The sequence below is a fragment of the Drosophila pseudoobscura genome, chromosome 4 (genome assembly GCF_009870125.1).
Source record: "Drosophila pseudoobscura strain MV-25-SWS-2005 chromosome 4, UCI_Dpse_MV25, whole genome shotgun sequence".
NCBI lineage: Eukaryota > Metazoa > Arthropoda > Insecta > Diptera > Drosophilidae > Drosophila > Drosophila pseudoobscura.
The window spans coordinates 30,165,792-30,186,377 of NC_046681.1; the positions used below are offsets into that span (position 1 = coordinate 30,165,792).

At 48.0% G+C, this 20,586-nt stretch overlaps 1 protein-coding gene across 3 annotated transcripts in view; it reads left to right on the forward strand.

Annotated features, from left to right (window-relative positions):
- The first annotated feature begins 543 nt into the window (after positions 1 to 543).
- The window catches only part of Tmtc2 (Transmembrane O-mannosyltransferase targeting cadherins 2), a 37,394-nt gene continuing 17,351 nt past the window's right edge, over positions 544 to 20,586 (forward strand). For 2 of the 3 annotated variants that reach the window (XR_004469175.1, XM_033379988.1), the window contains exons 1-2: positions 544 to 981; positions 9,416 to 9,869. Coding sequence is in view for 2 of the 3 variants with exons in the window: in XM_033379988.1 (XP_033235879.1) it covers positions 9,775 to 9,869 (95 nt within the window). In the remaining variant the exon portion in view is untranslated. Of the gene's footprint in view, positions 982 to 9,415; positions 9,870 to 20,586 lie in introns of those variants that run through there. The other variant, XM_033379987.1, reaches the window with a different exon arrangement.

The following is a 20,586-nucleotide window of genomic DNA, read 5'->3' on the forward strand; positions in this document are numbered from 1 at the left end:
TAAGTTTTTATAGCACGGATAATGCTATGCCCCATGCTGTTACTTAACAGTGAATGTTATGTCTGAATCTAATTTAACACCACGACCAGTAGTTACTATTGGTCTAGTAAAAGCAGCTAAATCCAAGTTAACTATTGCATTGAAAGTCATGGAACAAATATGTGATATCGGATGTATGGTACTATTGGTCTAGTAAAAGTAGGTAAATCTAAGTTAACTCTTGCATTGAAAGTCATAGAACAAATATGTGATATCGGATGCATGGTCTTTGACACTGCATCGACTTTTCGAAGTTAGCAGGGAACTGTTGCATTGCGCGCTCCCTTCATGAAGCTCTATCCACATGGTAACCATTATCTGTGACTGGCAACGACTCAATCGGGGTTCGCATTGAGGCCGCACGAGAGGACACTCAATTCACCACGCACCACCACATGGTCGTGCCTCTGTTAGCCGACCATAGACGAAGGACCTGTGCTCCGGCTTTGGTCCTGTGGTCCTCGGGGGTGGCTTCGCGTATATAACAACGAGTGCGCCAACTGAGCGCTTTCAGTCTTCGTTTTGCCTCTGAATCGTGCGGTCAGCAGCTGGAAACTGAATTGCAACCCACAGCGCGCTGCCTCGGCCGCGATGCGACCGACGCTTCAAATGTGGCACTAAGCACACCAGCAGCAATATCCACTAGCAATTGTTGCGACTGCAACTGCGAATCGACCGCAGCAGCACCGTCGTAGCGCTAGAACGGGCTATATCCGTCGCCTATCCCAGATCCTCGATTGCAGGCCAAATCAGAGCCGGCCGTCCGGTCCGGTTTCCGGGCTTCTGTCGTCGTCGGCTTTAAAGTAAAGCTCTTAAAGCAATTTTCGTGCGCTCGCTTTTCGTTTTTCGTTTTTGTTTTCGTGTCGCATCCCCCGCCGTATACGTATACGTGTGTGCCCGTACCCGCACCGTGCCCGGAGTTTCCAGTGGCTGTGCGCTTTAGTGAGTGTTTGTGGATGTGTGTGGATGTGTGCGGGGCATTGTCGCCGCTTTCGGGCAAAATCGGGATACATTTCCGTGGTGCAGCTGCAGAAAGAGTCGCACTCGAGTGACAGAGCAGGCAAGTACCAGTACCAGTAGCAGTACCAGTTGAAGAACACAAGGGAAAACCCAAGAAAAATAAAAATAACAAGACGGAGGCGAAAAACCAGAGAGTCAGAGACAAGCGGCTGCGGTCGTAGCTTTTGACTTCTTGCGGAAATCAAAACGAAGCCGGCAATGAGTGCATTTTGTGCCCTGTGCTTGCCTTGCACTCCCGACTCCCGTCCAAGTCAATTTGCGGCTCCTCGGCTTCAGCACTTGTTTAACAATTTTCCTTTGCTCTTCTGGCTTTTCCCTATTACTATTTTCCCCTCTATTACATGGTTCATGGCCGTATGAGAGCTCTGTCGCTTATTCCCACCCACATTCCATGGCCTGCCTGGTCGTCTCATCTTTCATGCTAATGCCTGGCAGGAAAATTTGTGCCAGCGCAAATATTTTCCCATCAAATACGTGAGCGTTAAGGAATTTCCCATGCTAATGCTACAGTCGGTCGCGCCGCCATTTGAAATTAGATTTTCTGCTGCTGAATCCAGAATCCGATCCGGGTTAAGGTCTCTCTTCTCGTGGCATATGAAACCGCGAAGCGACCGCGTATTGGGCTAACCCCAACAGCCGCTGAGCCTCTGAGCCGCCAAGCCTCCGAGCAGTGTGGCATATTTTGTTATTGTTTCGCCATCGTTCTAGGGCCTCCATTTCCATTTCCACTTCCGGTGGAAGCGATGCTGCTGCTGCTCCTGCTGCTTATGCCACGATGCCGCCATATGCGCCAGCCACAAAACTTTTGAATTTTTAAGTGGCAATTCGTGTAGCCGCTTCCTGGTGCTTTCTTTCTTCTTCCAGCCAGGCAGCAGGCAGCAGGCAGCAGGCAGTAGGCAGCAGTCAGCAGCTGGTAGCAGTAGCAGTAGTAGAGAAATGGAAAGCAGACAGCCGGCTGGCTGGCACACAACTTTTTGTTAAGGTCTCTCGTTGCCCTCTGCCATTGGTATGGTATTTATTTAAATTTTAATTCCGCAGAGTTTACTTTACTTTACTTTGCTTTACTTTGCCCCATGCTCGCCTCTCCTACTTTAGCTCTAATAATGAGACCGAATTGCGAATTGCGGCTCTTGAATGCCACTTTTGCCCCTAGCTTCACCCTGGCTTTGGCTTTGGCTTTGACCAACTAAGTCCCAGCCTCAAAAAGTTCCCTAACTGGCAGGCCATTCATTGAGCGCACTCATCCAGAGATTCGTGCGAATATGTGAGTGTGCGGAGGGGCTCTGCGAGCACTGCGGACACTGGCGACATGCAAATCAGTTTGCTGGCAATGAATAAAGTGAATAAAGTGCGGGAGCAGCCAAATTATTGTGTGGCATTCAATTAGCAAGAGTCCTTCCTCTGGTCCTTCCTTTCTCTACGTTTCCATCTCCATCTCTATTTCTCTTTCTCTGTCTCTCTGGGGAGCAAGTGCAAAGTTTTTGCTTAGAATTTCCACAGAAAAGTTGGGAGCCATAAATAAATTATTTTTGTGTAATTCGCTTTCAAAATAATTAAACAAGTTTCTAATGCCTAATGCCCTGTCGGGTGCCAAGTGAGAGATTGCCAACGATTTGAATAAATTTATGTGAAATTAGTGAAATTTACATACAAAAAAACACACGTTCGTATGCGTGTAGGTCCGTATTCATGGCTCATATTTCTTAGAAGTGAATATCTTCAGTGAATATCTAAAAATGCAGTGCTACTGATTCTCAAGACCAGAACTTGGCTAAAACCTTAGACGAATTGAGACTGAAAATGGCTTTTTAGACTCGGTTTTACTAGAAAGTTCATTCCGAATCGAAATTGTGCTGATGTTATTTTCTCTTAAAAAAATGCTCTTAAAGATGCATGTGGTAGGTTGAATTTTCTCAGTGAAGTATGAATAGTAATATGATACTGCTCATCCTCGAGTGTTCACAAGCTCCAGCACCACATAGTGTGCCCAAAACTAGTCGAATTTGGGAACAAATATCATTTAATTGGATTGGAATTTTTGAAACAACAATTCCATGTCATAAGGCATAAGCTGTATGCCCACACCTAGTGTTAAACATGGGTTGTGGCTTACAACTTTTCAAAAATTCTTCACTTAAATTCTATTGTGTAATGTGTGTTTTATTTTCCGTAGTCTCTCTACGATGCTCACAAAAATTAAACATTTTCTTCAAAGTAATTTCTTGTGATACATTTATGATAATTAACAAAAAAAATGTTTAAGCCTTAGAAGCAGGGAAGTGAATTTATTTTTCTGACCGAGAAAAATATAATAGAATAGCGTAATCTGCGGCTAAGACTGCTCAAAGGCTAACCTATACATATCCACCAAAATCTCTGAGTTTTAAGTCTTACGGATATTCTTTGGTAATAATAATTATGTGTAAAAATTGAAAACTCAAAATTGAATAATGAAAAAATCTTAGGGAGTTGTTAAAAATGTTTACATATCCATTATAATTTATAAACAACTTTTTTTTGTCCAAAAACTTCGACGTTTTTTCCTAAAAAATGTGACTGAAACCATATGTTTATATGGATGTGAATCAGATATTTCCTTTGTGATTTAAAACGTCATGACCCACGATGTTCCACACTCATTCCTTCTAACGTCACCTACTGCATGCATCCCACACTTGTTAATAGATTTAGCTTCGATACGACCCATGTATATGACTTTATGGTCAAGCCGTTCAATGCTCTAAGTGTCCTTTTTCTCGAGTGGCCTCCTTCAAGTGGACTGTATTGTTTATGGGATGGCCTGTGTCGGTTCCTGTTCATGAACACAGGATATGGAAACTGAAACAATTTAATTTAAAAATTCCTTAAAGCTTTACAAAGAAAGTTGCTTTCACTATAATTTCGCATGCAAAGAAAAATTTGTGAGCATTTGGGAGAATTGAAATTTGGGGAGTATTTTCTGGAATTTTCTGAAATCTCAGTGGCTGGCTAATGTGGCTCAATTAGTAGAATAATCAGAATTAAAATCCAACATCAGCCAGCCATCAGAACCCAGCTTCGCCCTTCTCCGGTTTCAATTTTACGAAGGAGCAAATAGCAATAGCAATTGCTCGGATCGGCAAATACGGCCAAAGCCAGTGAATGGCAGCAGAGAAGTTCAATGGAACTTTCGATTTTGGACCAGTTTATGGGATGGCCAGCAGAAGCAGAAGCAGAAGCCAGGAGGCAGGAAGTTCGGGCGCATCGTCAGCTCATTCGTAGTTGCTGCGATGGTAGTAAAAGTGCAACTTTGTCTGCAGCTGCAGTAAATATGCAAACTCCTCCTCCTCTACTGCTACGCCCAGTCTCCTAACCTTGGGAGGAGCAGAAGCACCCACTACACATCTGTGTGAGTGGGAGCGTAACCACAGCTTGCAGCCACACTCGCACACACATACAGACACACTTTGGGGGATCGAGGTCCGTTAGCCCCTTTTTACTTGCTGCATTGTTTCCGGGGACTAGGACCAGGACCAGAATCAGCAGCAGGACGGGGCCCCAGCAGCTGTTGTTCTTGCTCAACTTCTAGTCCCCGGGTGACGGGTGCAGGGTGTAGGGTGTAGGGTGCAGGGTGCCAGGATGCTGTTCACACACTGGGCGCCCAAGCCCAGACCCAGACTCAGAGCCAGACCAAGGCCCAGGCTTCTGCCCACAACCCTTTACCCTGTGCAATACCCTGTCCATCGCCCTCCCCCGCATCTATGGAGACTTTCAAGTGTGCTCGGGATCTGCGCGTTATGCAAAACTAACTTTTTCCATTATTTTCTGTGTGTTGCCGCTGCTGCTGCTGCTGTTGCTCGTGCTGCTGCTGCTGCTGTTGCTGTTGCTGCTGGTTCTGGTGCTGCTTGTGGTTTTTATTTATGGTCTATTTTTGTTTTCATTTTTTTGGTTAGTTACTTTCACCCTCACCTCCTCACCCCAGTCCTTCTCATCCTTGTTCCCCTCTCTCTCCGTGTAAATAAAAGCCAACTGCAAAGTTTTGACAACGCTTTTCGGTTGTGCAGCAGCGGCATCAGCAGCGGCAGCATCAGCAGAAGCAGCAGGAGCAGCAGCCGCCTCCGAAAATTGGGTCGGCAAAAGCGAAATTTATGTCGCAGCCGCGTGCAAAGTGACAGCGAACAAATTGCCGCGACGCAAGCACACGTATAGCTACATTACACACAGAGATACACACACACAAGTTCAAGACAACACAACAAGCCATGTAAAATCCGGCGAAAGTTTTCGCCTAGCGCGCTAATCAAGTGATAGACAGGGGGAAGGAATGAAGAGCGAACGAAGAGGGAACCAAGAAAGGAAAAAGGAAGGAAGTCGTCGCGTACATCCAAGAGTGCAGCTAATTTTTCCGACTTTCCTTAGGAGATGAACTCTCTTGAAAATCACTGTCTAAATGCGGCTGAAAACTTTTACCATGCTCAACTATTTTTTTTTATTTTGGTTTCCTTTTCTGGAGCACAAGTTGAATTATTGATAAAATACTTTGACAGTGTGTGTGTGTGTGTGAGTGCTGTACCCACAGATACTTTAGCATACATTTGGCAAACAAATTTCCAGCTCGCATGCACAAAACTTTGCATTTGATGCACTTCAATTCGTGGCGCAAGAGAAAGAGAGAGGGAGGGAGAGAAATTTGGGGGACTTCTACTGGGGGACCGAGCAACGACTGGGAGCGAGACGACATTGATAAATGTTATTTTGGCAAACTTTTTTGTTGCCAGCAAATACACAAAATAAACAGAATGCCAACCCACCAGCCCAGCGGATTGGCGATCAAGCGGGCGAGGGAAACCAGAGCACACAATCATATGTGAGATTCGAATCCTTTGGCACTCTCCAAGAGTCGAAGTTCTCTGGAATTCAGAGTGCAAATTGAGAATTCATCTGGTACTGGTACTGGTACTGGTACTGTGTCTCGCCAAAAGTTCAACTTTCTAATTAAATCCGGCCACTGGCCCTGTGACCTTCCTTCCTTCCCTCATCGGGTTATTAAAAATATATTAAAATTGGAGGCAAAAGTACGAGAAGTAGGCAGCGGGGAAGGAGTGGCGACGCGCGGCAACGCCCTCGAGAAAGTGTTAAGCGCCAGCGGTTACCAGCAGTTGTTGCTGTTTGTCGCAAAGTTCGTCCTGTGTGCTCGCCACAGGATTGAAGTCTGTGCTCTGTGTTTTGCAGCTCGAAACTTTGCCGACTCTTGGCCATTGTGGCAGCCACCCAGTCCCCAGTCCCCAGTGCACCGTCCACAGCCCTTTGCCCTCTGTGGCGGCCAGATGCTGCAGTCTCTGCAGTTTGCTCTCGGCAGTCTGCAATTGTCTGTGTCCTGTCCCTTAATTTGCTGAGCCAACTTTGTCTAATCAGTGTGTCTACCAGCTGCTGGCTCTGCTCTGTTCTACGCTCAGATTTCGAATACGCATCGTTGGCCCGCTTGACCACCATCTCGAGACACTCCCATGAGTAGTGGACGGCGTGGAAGGCAGTGGGAATCCAGAGAAATTCCTGCCATGTGTGACGCTTAAAATTCGATCAAAAGCAAAGGCATGGCGATAAGGGTGCCTTATCGACTTCGTCACGGGAGTTAAGTGGAGCTAATGACTTAGTTGCTCCACCGCTTGGACTTTGCTGCCGTTGGAGTCGAGTGGATATGGTGGATACGCCCACGCAAATAGATCGGCCACGCGGCGTATGTGTGATATGTGTAATTTGGAGACAGACAAGACCACAGTGGAGCCCGAAGTGGACCCCAGTTGGGGCAATTACAGCAAAATGAGCTAATAATATTCAATTTCCACGGGGTTGCCTGCTCAGCGTTTTGTCGAAATGTCAACCAGCAACCGAACAACAGCAACAGCAGAAACAGCAGAAACAGCAACAACAGCAACAACAGGAGATGTCAAACTGTCACGAAGCCAGACGAAGCGGCAGACAGACAAAGGGACAGCGAGACAGAGGTGGGGTCGTGTGTCAATGGCTGGCACTTCAGCCTTTGGGCTCGGGCTGCACCGAACGAACCTCTGGGAACCGCTGCAGCTGCTTCTCCGTGAAATGTGAAAAATTACAAGAGAAAAATGACAGCGATAATAGAATGCAGACAGAGGAGGGGCCATGGAGGGGGCCATGGAAATCACTCAATTCGACGGCAAAATGACAGCCACACACATTATCAAATATTTATGGGGGAGCGGAGCGAGTTGACCGCCAGACGGGACGAACGGAGGAGGGTCAGGGGCTCATTGAAAACGTTTGTGCTCCAGTCGTGAGGTGGATGGGGAAAACTTTGACACCAACGCCCCCCAAAAGTCAGAGATGGGCGGCAGGGACACCCTCGAATTTTATGCCCAAAACATCTGCTTCAAAGGACATCACAATGGAGCAAAGGAGGGCGGGAGGAGGAGGAGGAGCAGGAGCACACATGACTAGCTATAAACAGGAGGCGCTGCGTCACACTGTGGAACTCCAACCGAAGGGCTCATTTATAATTCAGCAAAGTAAAACATTGGAGTAATGAAATTACACCAAAAGAATTCTGTCGGCTTCTGGCACGACGGCAATGGCGATGGGGACGATCCAGACATTTGCCTGGGAAATATGAGCGGCGGCGAATAAATAAAAATTTAATGAAAACACGTATACGCAGCATGCGCCGCCGGCCCCCGGGCACTGTCCTACCTCCCCACCCCCTACCACCCTAAAAAAAAAGTCGCCCCTGAAATGTGGGAGCTCTCTGCATGCGTGAGGCGTTTTGACAAAATTTTTGTTAGCCGCCGCCGCGGCACAACGGAAAACGCAAATAATTGAATTTCTGTCAACGAAATTAAATTACGCGTCCCTCTAACAGCGCCCTCACCCCCTCCTACCATGTCCCAGTCGTTTACCCCTCCCCCGCCCACCACGGTGCCTTAAAGCCTTTAAAGTTGCAGCGCCATAATGCATTTTAAATTGCGCATAATTAAAATAAATGCAACAAATGATTTAAATTTATTAAAATGCCTGCAAAAACAGAAATTGCAATAACAAAACATGGAGGCGACACATAAAGGACATCCCCAAGAGTGGCGGTGGCGGTGGGGGGAGCAGCAGAGGTGTGTGTGTGTTTCTGTGTGTGTGTGTTTGAAAGGGAGAGGATGAATGGCAGATATATACAATAAAAGTTAATGACAATGCATAAAAGTTCATTACTGCCATGGACACAAACAAAAATCGAGCGATTGAATGTGTGCATGGGATGGAGATATGCTGCTGCCACAATTGTGCATTCTACAGGAAGATAATACAAGGAGAGAGACAGAGACAGGGAAAGAGAAAGAGAACGAGAGGAACGAATAAGATGAGACAATTGGGAATCGAGACTGAGGCACTCGGCCGGAGCTACAGATCACAGACTCTGCTCCGTCGATACCCCAGCTGAAGCACTCCGTTCCGAAGTGTCTCCGAGTTGAATCCAGCTTATGATTTCTCGGGCATACATACCCAGACTCCCTTGATTCCGTTATAAGTGAGTGATTTCTATCCTGAATGTAATCCTGAATAGGGGGCAGGCTTTGCAGTACGGGTTACGGGAAAGGGGAAGGGAAAGGGAAAAAAATAATAACCAAAACGACAGAGCAATCAGAGGACACGGCAGTTACACAACGACTGACCACTAATTAACCTAATTTCTAGGCTGACAATAACACGGAAAAGCGAACACTAATGCATCGATACACACACATCTGTATCTGTATATGTATGTATCTGTGTATGTGGTGCGGTGCGGTGCGGTTCGATTCGGTTCGGATAGATAGATTGAACGATAAACCGCCGACGAGCCAAGCAAACAATCGAGCGGCAAACAAATGGAAACCAATGAGGCCATTTATTTTTACGATTATTATTCTGTATTTTCTGTTTTTTGGTAATTATTTATCCCTCCTCACGCCCCACGCCGCTTGCCGCATGCCTCATGCTTCATGCTCCGTGCGCCTGCCCTCCGATGACCATGCTCTTGTGGCTGTGTGGAAATTATTTCAATATTAATTCAAACAAAACTTTCAATAATCCGTAATTATCGACGAATGTAGATCAAATAATCACATTTTAGTTGCGGCAACAACAACAAAAATTAATTAGGGAAAAACAAAATCGGGCAAAATGGGAACTATTTTCCATGACACCAGCAAATGGACCTCCGTGTCCGTGTCCGTGCCTGTGTCCTTGTCCTTGTCTCGTAATTGGTCTAAAAGCGTTGGCTGTCAACTAGATACACAGGTGTTGACACATTCTAGAGGATCTTTTTTTTGGCACTTTTTCGACTAACTTGATTATCGATTCTTTCCACTTGCAGCTCCTGGCAGCAGTCGTTCCCCGGAGTCTCCTCGGAGAATGCGCTGGGAATGCATAGACGAATGCAAATAAAGCACAAAACTCATATAATTTTCAAGGGAAAACAAAGCCCACACACGTGTGTGTGTGTCCCCTGGCTGGCTACCAGAAGGAAAATCACATAAAATGCAACCAAATCTGGTGCACAGCAGCAACAAGGATAGAACACTTGCATACATAAAATATTTAAGCTAAGTGATAGCAAAGGCAATTGCAATTCATAAGGAAACTCTTGATAAGTCCGAGAGCAAGAGCTCCACCTACTCCACCACCACTCTTCGTGAGAGCGAGAGAGACAGAGAGAGAGAGAGAGAGAAAGAGATGCCTCTGATGGAGACGCCTTGGCTGCTTTCGGCCAAGGAGATGGTGGCCGGCGAGGCCTGGCTGAGGCTGCGGCTGAGGTTGCATAAATCAAAGTAAGTTTCATCTTGCATCTATCCCCTATCTTGTTATTTGTTGTTCGGTTTGGATGGGTTCTGAATCGTGAATGGTGAACGAGGAATGGGTAACGGGTAACGGGTACTGGCTTCCCACTGGGGGAGCGGTTTCTCTCTCAGAAATCAAATTAATTTCAAACTTGTTATAAACTTCCGACCGTTTCGGTTCGGTTTGGTTGGGGCTTCGGCTTCATTCTGCTCTCGTTATATTTAGCGCAAGTTTTTCAATAAATTCGCACACACAAACCGTAAAAATTTCACTGGGAGAGAGTGTGGTGCACATGAAGGAGATCCCAGGCAGAAGCCACAGCCCGGTCCGAAGGGGGGGCGGGGCTGGACAACAAAAGGAACTCGAGTATGGCCCAGAATAATAAAAGTCTCCGTTGGAAAAAGTTATTTTCGCTCCACTGCTATTTATAATTTCCACCGGATCGAAGGAGGCGGAGGCAGAGGCAGAGGCGGAGGTGGACAGCAGCAGGCGGAAGCCAGAAAGAATTTCCCGGCCTGGAATGGCGACACTTTCCCGCATCGTATGTTAAACCTGAGAACTCTTGAAATACCCCATGACGAGGGTCTCTGCGAGTCGGGGGTAAAAAGGGCTGGAGACCTACTTAAAATCTCCAAAAATGTAGCAGTTTCCTCCTCTGCTCATTTTATTGCCATCGATTTGTGCTTAGCCCCGGAGAGCGCTTTAATGGAAAGCCCTCGCCTCGACAGAAGGTTATAATTAGGGAACTGGGGCCTGGCCGCCTGGCGCTTATATTTCTGGGGCACATGCGACTCCAGGGAAAGTGGCTGTCAAAAATTTCATAAATGAAAAGCCATAAAAGTGCGCCCCCCGCCATTCCGAAAAATCAATGCTTGCTGCCACACACACAGTGTCACAGCTGTTCCAGTGCTCCTTCCTTTGCTGCTGCTGCTGCTGCTGCTCCCATTACTAAGCCGAGTACATGACCAGCATCCACAAGTTTCTGGGGCACAAACTTCAAGACAAACAGCTGCTGTCGCCCCTCCCATTGCTGTGGCCGCAGTGGCAATGAGGCAGGAATTTATTGACACCCACATTCGCACACATTCACACAGAGAGTCGTCGCATACATATATGTGGGAAGGGGGGAGTGGGGGAATGGGGGCCCGATAATCACTGCGGCGACGTGCTGTTGGAGCCGTTTCGGAAGAAATCGAATCGAAATGGACGCAGTGCAAATTCGAGGTTAATGCACAAAATAAATCTGCCACAAATTGTAAGACATCAAAAATCAAAAGCAAACCAGGCGAGGCACGTCCTAGACAGGAGACAGGGGGTAGGAGAGGACAGCACAGGAAGGGGAGGGGGAGGCAACTTCTGGGCGGACAAAAATAATAATTATTAACGCTCAACTGCGTCTCAATCAACAACATTTTATCTGGCGCTGCCAAACAGTTTCCAACTTCCCGGCAGAGTTTGTGTCTCAGTTTCAGTTTCAGCTTCAGCTTCGGTTTGTGCCTTCTACCTTCACGTTTTGTTGGTCCTCCGCTGCTCCGCTGCTCCACTGCTCCGATATTTCGTTTCTTCTTTCGGGAAACCGCCGGCCCTGATATCGTGAGCCTGCTAACTTCCGATTTCCGGCAGGCGCTGTGATTGAGCGCCGCTTTATTTCCTGCGAGGAGGCGCCAGCGAGGACCGCAAGGACTGCCTGTCTGACTCCCGATAAACTTATTATACCAGTATACTCTTTAAAAGCGGGAGACCGGTCCCGGTGCCGGGGCCGGGGCCGCGATTGAGACCAGGCCTCACTTGTTAGCCAGAAGAGGTTGGTGCCACGTGTCACTTGCCTAGGCATCGGGAGTCGGTTAAAGTTTTCGATGTCACCATGGATGAGAGTGGGAGTGGAATGGGATGAAGGTGGGAAGGGTGATGGTGATGGAAACCCTCTTTCTCTCTCTCTGTGTGTCTGCGGGCATCAATGTCAGTGATTTATCACAAGGCACAGCGCACATAAATAAACACCATCCCAAGCACCAGGCAGAGCCGCAATCCGAGATGGAACCGAAGCCGGGAGTCGGATTTGCTGATACTTTTGCCTGGGCCACGGGCCACGGAGAGTATTTTTTGACAGTGCGTTGCTTTACGCACCACTAGACTTATCCCCAGTCCCCAGACCCCAATGCTCTGTCCCAGTCCCCAATCCCCAGTCGGCGGCAGTCTCCTCCTGCTCTTCTCAGTTTCCTTTTCATTTGACGCTTTGTGCACTTGACTTCAGGAGTCGAGTCGAGTCGCTTTGCCTTGCTTTTGCTTCGATTTGCTGCCTCTAACGACCCTCATTGTTTGACACTCGGCGTTGATTTTCGCCGGCAGCCAGCGATGCTTCCATATCTTCGATATCTCCTCTCCTCTTCTCTCCCCCTCCCCATCTCTCACAGAACAGGATAATGGCAGAGGAGCGAGCGCGTTGCTGCTCCTGATTCTGATTCCGATTCCGATTCTGGAGCTGGTGCTGGAGCTGGCTTTGGCTGCGACATTATTTTCACTTTATTGAAAACTTGTAGCCGAAATTGATTTTCTGCGTCTCCTGGCGGCGGCAGCGTTGGCGGCGTCGGCGGCACATTCCAACGCCCAGGGAATTGACATTCCCGCAAAACCCCTCCAACCCTCACCCATACGCCACACGCCACCCCCACCCTCCCTCCTGTGTCGTGGCTTTGTCTTCTGGCAAATTTATTTCGCATTTAGTTGAATACTTTTTGGCATTTGGTTGGGAAATTTCGCATACATTTATTTTAAAGACTGTAATTTCGTTTTATTCTCATGCTAATGTCCTCCCCCGACTGCTCCTTTGCCTGGGGGCAAGTGTGACTTGCATTTGTCGCTGCAGGGGCTGCCAGAGGGGTGCAGGTGCGATTGCGGGTGCGGGTGCGGGCGCCGCTGCGGGTGCGATGCCTTTGAGGTTATTAAGTATTTATTTGCGCACATTCCGCGTGCTAATGTGTTTTCTCTCTGTTGAGAAGGGTGAGGGCGCTGGCAAGCGATGAAAATGCAATTTCCACTCTAGATGAAAATCAATTTGGGCCCGAAGCCAGGGCCAGAACAGAACAGAACTGAACAGAACATAACATTCGGCTAATTGTTGTTAAAATTTGGTTATTTCGATTTCGTATCAATGGCAGGAAAAAACATAAAAACTATTTCTCATTTCCGTGTTTCCGTTGCAAAAAATGCAAATTCGGGCAACACAAAAGCTTAATATCAATAAATTAATACAGAAACGCTGTCACGGGAATCCGCAGATCCGCAGAGCCGCAGAGCCCTTTAGCCGCCAGCCACCCCTTTCCCTACCCTGTGGGCGAAGGATTCAAAAGGGAGCTTGGATATTCGACAAACAGTTTCTAGTTCCAATCAATGCTGGGCATCTCCCATTCGATCACTCTACTGCTGTCCGCTGCGGCAATCTTTTTACTTCTGTCGGTTATCTTTTTTAGAATATTTTATTTAAATTCCGCCGCATCCCAAACCCAAGCCCAGGACCAGCACCAGCACCAGCACCGGGGCGAGGGCCAGAGCCGGACCCCCGTCGTAGAGAACAATAAAAGCAATCAGTGCTTAAAAATCAAATTCAATTTGCGCATATTCAGCATTTTTCCGGCGTGCTTTTGTTTCTGTTTCTGTTTTGGGGTTTGGTTTTTGTTTTTGTGTCTATTTTTTGCCATTGCAAGTACAATTTTCTTTCTTTCTTTTATTTCTCAAAAATTTATAACAAAAACGTTCCCAAAATATGAATACTCTACGCGAGCAGGAGATTTCCCAAGGACACCAGACACAGGAGCAGGAGCAGAAGCACGAGGAGCGGAGATGCACAGAGAACGGAGAACGGAGGAGCGAATCATAAATATTCCCTGAATCAACAGAATATGATGAAAATCCATAAATCATTGTGTGTGTGGGCGGGCCCCGTGCCCGTTCCCGTGCCCTCAGCAGAAAGTTGAGTAGGATTGTTGGGCGGCTCGGAAGAGGGCGAAGGGGTGGGAACGGGAGCTGAGGAGCGGCTGAGTTCGAGCAAGGATTTCAAATGCAAATCAACTGTGTCAAAAACTTTCGCTGCCAAGTGCTCAACGGTAGCAGTAGCAGTAGCAGCAGCAGTAGGAGCGGAACAGCAGCAACTTTCTTCTGTATTGCTGTTCTGTCGTCTCACTCTTCGCCTCCGTCTCGGCCTACAGTCGCTGCCACGCCCACTTGGGGCAGCAGTGCAAACAAATAATGAAGATGAATGCAAACAGTAAAACACCAAGCAAATAACAGAAGAGTTCCAGCAGAGAGCGAGACCAGAGACCAGGCACCAAGAGAGAGACCGGAGAGAAGGAGCTGGCGATGATGATGATGACGACGAGCAACTGTACAAAATTTAAGCAAACAATGGACGAGCATTGGGATTGGGATTGGGATGGTGTTGCGGGGGAGAGGAGGGGGGGGAAGGGGTAGTGTAACCAGGAAAGGGGTGGAGAGGGGGGAAATTTGGTGAATGGGAGACTCTGCTCGAGTGGGAAAAAAGCGGCTTTTGTTTCGTTTTAATGCGATAATTTCATGCGCAAGAATTTAATGGAAAATTATTTCAGCTATTTTCATAAAATCCTTCGCTTTGGTATTTCACCACCCACCCTCCTCCTGCTCCCCCCGTCGTCGTTCGCTGTGAAATTGGAAAACAGACGAAACTTGTCCGGGGCTGTGCAGCAGTTTTCTGCTGGGATCTGCTGCTTTGAGCTCTGAGTATCGAACCGATTACGAGCAGCCAGAGCCAGAGCCAGAGCCAGGAAGAGGAAGTCTGGGACAATAGTTGGGCATCGCAAAAGTTTCTCTGAAAAGAATTCCCTTTCGTTTAATTGCGAGAATAAACTGAATTTGATTTCTATCGGATTTCCATTGATCCAAGGACACTGTGCGAAAAGCAGCGAAATAGCGAAAGCAACGGCCAGAGGTCCAGGAGCGTGCAAAACGGGGAGAGTGCCACGAATGAGGCGCGAATTTGTTGCAGCCAATTCTCAAATGGAATTTAATTGTCTGCAGCGATTTTGGCCAACTCCGGCGAGGAGTGACTGGAGCGTAAAATTAAACGATTGCAGCTAAAACCAGGGCCAGGTCCCGGATCGTCCTGGGCAAAGGCCAGCTGAGCGGAACCCAAATGTTGACCAAGACAACTTGTTGCTGCTGGCTGTCGATGAAGAGACCTTTACACGTGGCCTTAGGGGTGCGCCTTAAAGTGCGTTCGAGGAGGAGTCGAAGCGACTGCATAAGGAATTGTGAGCACGTACTGCCAGGGAAATAAAACGAAATAAGGCAAATTTACGCAGCTGATGGGCATCTCCCATCGCGCATCCCCTTTCTCTTTGGGGGTGCGAACACTCCTTGGGGCAGGACTCGAAGAGCGGACGCTGCGAACTTGTCGCCCATAAAACTTGAAATTGAAAAACTTTTACTTTAAACCGGAAACGTATCCGAATGTGTTGGTGTGGGTGAGTTGGTTTTAGTATCTGTGTGTGCGTGTGTGTGTGTGAGTGTTTCTGTGTGTGCGTGGAACAATTGAGACAAAGGCAAACGGCAGTACGAAGGCTGAGCAAAAGGGAGAGACGCGTCGAAAGTCGAAACACTTTCGCCTGATTACAAACGCGCAAATGATGCGTGTCTAATGCGAAAGCGGAGGCCACCGAAGCCCCGAACAAAGGATCCGGGAGGCAACGACTAACCGCAATCGTGGGCGGGGCAGAGGCGGAGGTGGAGGCAGGTCGGGGATTGACTCTCGCAAGAAAGAAAGAATTTTTACATATGAATGTACACTGAGCGAAAATGTCGCAGGAGCTTCAAAAATTGTCTGTCGCCGCGGCTGGTATATGAGCGATGCCTGAACAAAGTAGGCAAGACATTCTGAGGGGGCGTCTGGGTCTCGGGTCCTGGGAACAATGACAGACAGGCGCAAGCTGCTTCCAAGAAAACTGAGGCTGCTGCCCACTTTTTAATAAAATAAAGCAGGAGACGGAGACTGCCAAACGTTTAACATATGCCCCAGCCAGATGGAGAGAGACCGAGAGGCAGACAAAAATATATAGAGAGAGAGAGGGAGAGAGAGAGCGAGAGAGGGAAGGAGCGACACTAAGAGGTAGAGTAAAGCGAGAGCAGAGCGACGACTTGGATATTAAGCGCTCCAGAGATAAACACAGACAGCACTAAATTAATTCTGCTCAATTTGCATTAAAATATATGTGCGAGAGTCTGTCTGCCTCTCGCTGTGTCTGTCGGTGTCCTCCTCTTTTTCAGCACACAGACCCGAATATGCGAATATGCGAATATGCGATTGTGTAAGTGTGTCTCTGTCTGCAGAGGTTTGTGTGTGAGCGTGTTAGTTACATTTCCGAGGGTATCACTGTGTCTCCCCCGCTCTCTTTAGATATGTATGTGTGTGAGTTAGTTTATTTAATTTTAAAGCCTGCAGGCGGAACTTGCTTCCTCTTCCTCTTCCACTTCTCTGCTCCACTGCCACCTGCCACCTGCACTCGTCTCGCTCGCTCAATCTCAGTGTCGTCCTCGATGTGGTCGCACAGGTGAGCAAAAACTTTTACTCCGTTGCCTAATGACATTGTGGAGAGACTGCGTCTGTGGTCAGGTCTTCCATCCGGGGTCCAGGACGACAGCGGGAACGGGCATGGCACGGGCTTTCACCATCTGCCAAGGTTGGAGGACGGCCTGAAATTTATTTTCGGGATGCTAATCCACCCGCTCGCAGCCGCCGCTGCCCAGGAAGCCCTGGCGGGAACAAATTGCTGTGACTCGCCCGCCAGACAACAAAGTATTAAAACATAAATGGCAACAATATCAAAACGGATGAACCGCAAAAGTGTACCCCAACCCATACATACATATTTCTTTGGATATATAAAGAGATACACACACAGATAGCCCGCATACAGATACAGATACAGATGTGTATGCAAACAAATTGTTACGCACTTTATGAAATGCCAAACCAAACCCGAGCCCCGAACCCCAAACCTCGAACCCGAGAGCCCGAGAACGAAGGCTGAATTTGTGGTCTCCGCGGCTTTTGCTTTACAGCCTCCGCTCACACTTCCGCTTTTCCACTTTCCCCGCTCCACGTTATTGTCTTTTACATCATCGCTTTACTTAGCATAAGTACAGGCGCAAAGGCAACAACAAATTGCCGCCGCCCGGCTCCCACCCACCCGCCACCCTCGTGGTCGGTGGTGGGGGTGGGGCGTCGGTTGTTGCTGGCATTTCGTGCGCCGCATGAGCCTGACACCGCCGGCAGTACTCCGGCAAGCAACTCCGACATCCAGTCCGGCGAACAAAACGCCTTTCTGCCATTGTTAACATTTATTTTTATTTTATGCACTCACACCCATCCCCCGAGCCGCCCCCTGCCATCGCCACTCAGTGGGCGCCTTGAGCTCCAAATAAGTATGCACAGCACGGGGCAGACTCCACCGCCAGCTCCAGGATCCAAGATCCAGTTCCCAGTTCCCATCTCCCAGCTTCCAAGCTCCTGCTCCCAATTCCGAGTTAATATTATTGACTGCTTTCCTGGGATGTTCATCGTCCCCTTTGCCTTGCTTTGCTGCCCCTTCGTTGTCCTGTGCGTGTGCGTGAGCGTGAGCGTGCCAAAGCCAATATTTAGCTAATGGTCTTCATATTTTAAATATTGGTTAAGGGAAGGAAGAGCGGCAGGGCAGGGGCCAAGGCCAGCAGCAGCAGACTTTAAAGAGCGGAAAACGGCAGGGGGGGAAGGGGCAAGGAGAAAGGAAAAAGGGAAAACAAGAAAAGAAAACTCTGAATCGTGCTGTTGTGAAACAAATGCGTGAGAATGTCCTTCGCCGTGGTAGAGGGGGTGGAGTGGAGTGGAGTTCTCTGCTGTGTTGCTGGTGTTTGTGTGCGTGTAAAATATTTAAATTAAACTGCAAATACGAGCACACACACACTCACATACTGGCACACTCGGAACGCAACAAATACACAGGCAATGCAATTCCATTTTCAGCCATAAATTTCGCGCATGTGAAAAGTTGTTACTGTTACTGTGGTGCGGCTCTCCTCTTGTTGCTCTCATTTTTTACCATTCCATGTATGTATATACATATATCGTATTGTTGTTGCTCTTCTATTTATTTGCAAATGTCACGAGTCAGCGGTGCCGCTCGGCGAGAGGGGGCGTTGATGTGGGGGACAGGGGTAATGGGCGTGACAGATAAAAGTAAATTTGTTGATTATGGTTTTTTGCACACTTCAAACACGATAAATAATTAAATGCAACTCTAGGCGAACTTTTGGCAATGGCTTAAAGGGGGAATTGGTGGGGAAGAAAGGGCTGCTGCGGGGGTGAAAAAGGGACCATTCACATTCGTTCACCCCACCCCCCGCTAAGTGCAAATCTTTGCCAGCAGTCAACAGCAGAAACAGAAACAGCAACAACACCAGCAGCAGCAGCAGCATTGGAGTATAAACCATGAAAATGCTCTGCCACAGCCACGAAGCAACGAAACAAACAGAACACATTACCATATGTGCTTGCCGCAGAACACAACAACCACTGTTGCAGCAACAACTACAACAACAACTATGGAAACAAATGACAATTTCAACAAAGCACACAATAGGCAGCGCAAAAGTAAAGAAACAAAAAAACAACAACCGAAAGCCAAACCAACTGTACAGCCAACAGGACCTACAAAAAAAATGCAAGAGTTGCATATTTCTGGGACAAGTGAATCGGGGTTCCTGGGCCCAGTGTTGGGGAATGGGGGACGGGGACGGGGACGGGGAGTGGGAGTGGGAATAAAGTTATATTGATGTCAAACATGCGCAAAAAGGAACAGCCAACACCCAAATGAAACGAAAAAACAATCAAGAATGTTGGTGTGGGGCATGCTCAAACAAGGGTATACCCATCATTCAAGCGATGAATTTATTCAGGGGTGGACAGATAGAACCCTCTTTTAATGAAGCGATGAGATGATGAGATCTTAATCAGCACTGGAACAATCCGATCTTTATGAGAATAGTTGAATAGACAAACCATCATTTTCATGGCCTGCCTGGCTGCCCAGGTAACGGGTACAAAAAGTTGAGCAGCAAGCAGCGAATAGCGCTTTTGTTACCAAAAACATCCTCAACACAAAAGCCGTCCAAATAACTGGAAATTGGAACGCAGCAGCAGCATCCCAAGAGGCGGCTGCTGTCGGACCGAGGCAGGGGCGGAGGCAATGCAAACGATTTTCAAACGGGGCGTATACGTAATCTGCCATGAACCAAATGTGAAAGCTGCAAGCGTGTCCCACAATACTCGTAGTTGATGGAACGGCTAAGGGGCGCGGGGGCATGCAGCAGGCTGGCAGGCTGGCAGGCAAGTGAGCAGGAATTGAGGACACACATACGTGGAGAACAATTTGTGCACTCGAAAATCGCTGAAATCGTTGGCAAAATGATTTGTCCACGTCCTCGTCCTCGATAGCCCCGATGCCCCGATGCGTCGTCCATGGAACTATGCAATCATATTTATTTTTTTGCTTTTTTGATTCTCTGTTTTCTTCCCCTAATTGACGACACCCCTATTGCCATCCCCCAGCCATATGGCCGTGCTTGTGCATACATTTTAATTTGTTTACTTTGCGCCCATTGTTGCGAGTGAAAGAGGAGCCGCGCCGCATGGCGTGGCAGGGAATAGCCCGCTGAGGTGCCAGGCACCGACTCCCACACACACGTGCCTCCCGCTAAATACACTTTTACGTGACTCGACGACATCAGCGTGTGATGTTTATGGAGAGAGCGACGAGAGACCGACCAGGGGAGGTGGCTGTAGAAATTATGGACTGAAACGTCTTGGAATCGAATGATATCGTTTGCCACTGCAATTCAAAGTCGCCCCGAGGCGGAAGGACCCATAACTTCAAGGGGGTCTGAGCGTGTTCCAAGAACCCCATCGAATGGGGAACGCTACCGCCCCTCCACTCACTCGGCGGCTAATTTCCTCGACTCAGGCTCAGGCTCAGGTTTTAAAGTCGTAAAATGAATTTCCTGCCTGCACATTGACACTGATTTCATTTCATTTCATTGCATTTCATCTCATGCCAAACAGTCGCCCCGTTTCAATGGCAGAGACCCATAAAAGACACCGCCAAGAGCGCGCTGAGGAGCGGATGGTAGGCCGGGGGAAGGCGGAAAGCGGAAGGCGGAAAGCGCGAGCAATGCAAGTTAATGCAAAACGCGGCATTTAACACTTTTGAAAGGAAGCAGCAGCCAAACCAAGCAGCCATCTCCTCCGCTGCCAAAGCCCATCCCCATCCCCATCGCCTTACCATCCTTTCTGCTGTGCCTTTTGCCACGATACTATCTACCTGCACAGGCAGGCAGCCATCCAGGCAGCCAACCATTCACTGAGTCAGCCACACTATGGCCCTATAAAATGCTTACAAAATGTTGTTTTATATGAGACACACACATGCATGTACACCCGCACATGCACACCCGTGTATCCCTGCATCTGTGTGTGGGAATTGCATTTTACATGGGACGCACGTGTGCAACAACAGAGGCAGCAACAAAAACCAACTTTGCCCCAAGCAACAGAGGCACAGAAGAACAGAAGAGAGCAAGAGAGAGAGAGAGAGACAGAAACAGAAACGAATATGAAATGCTCTTTGGAAAGGTGAAGATACAGAT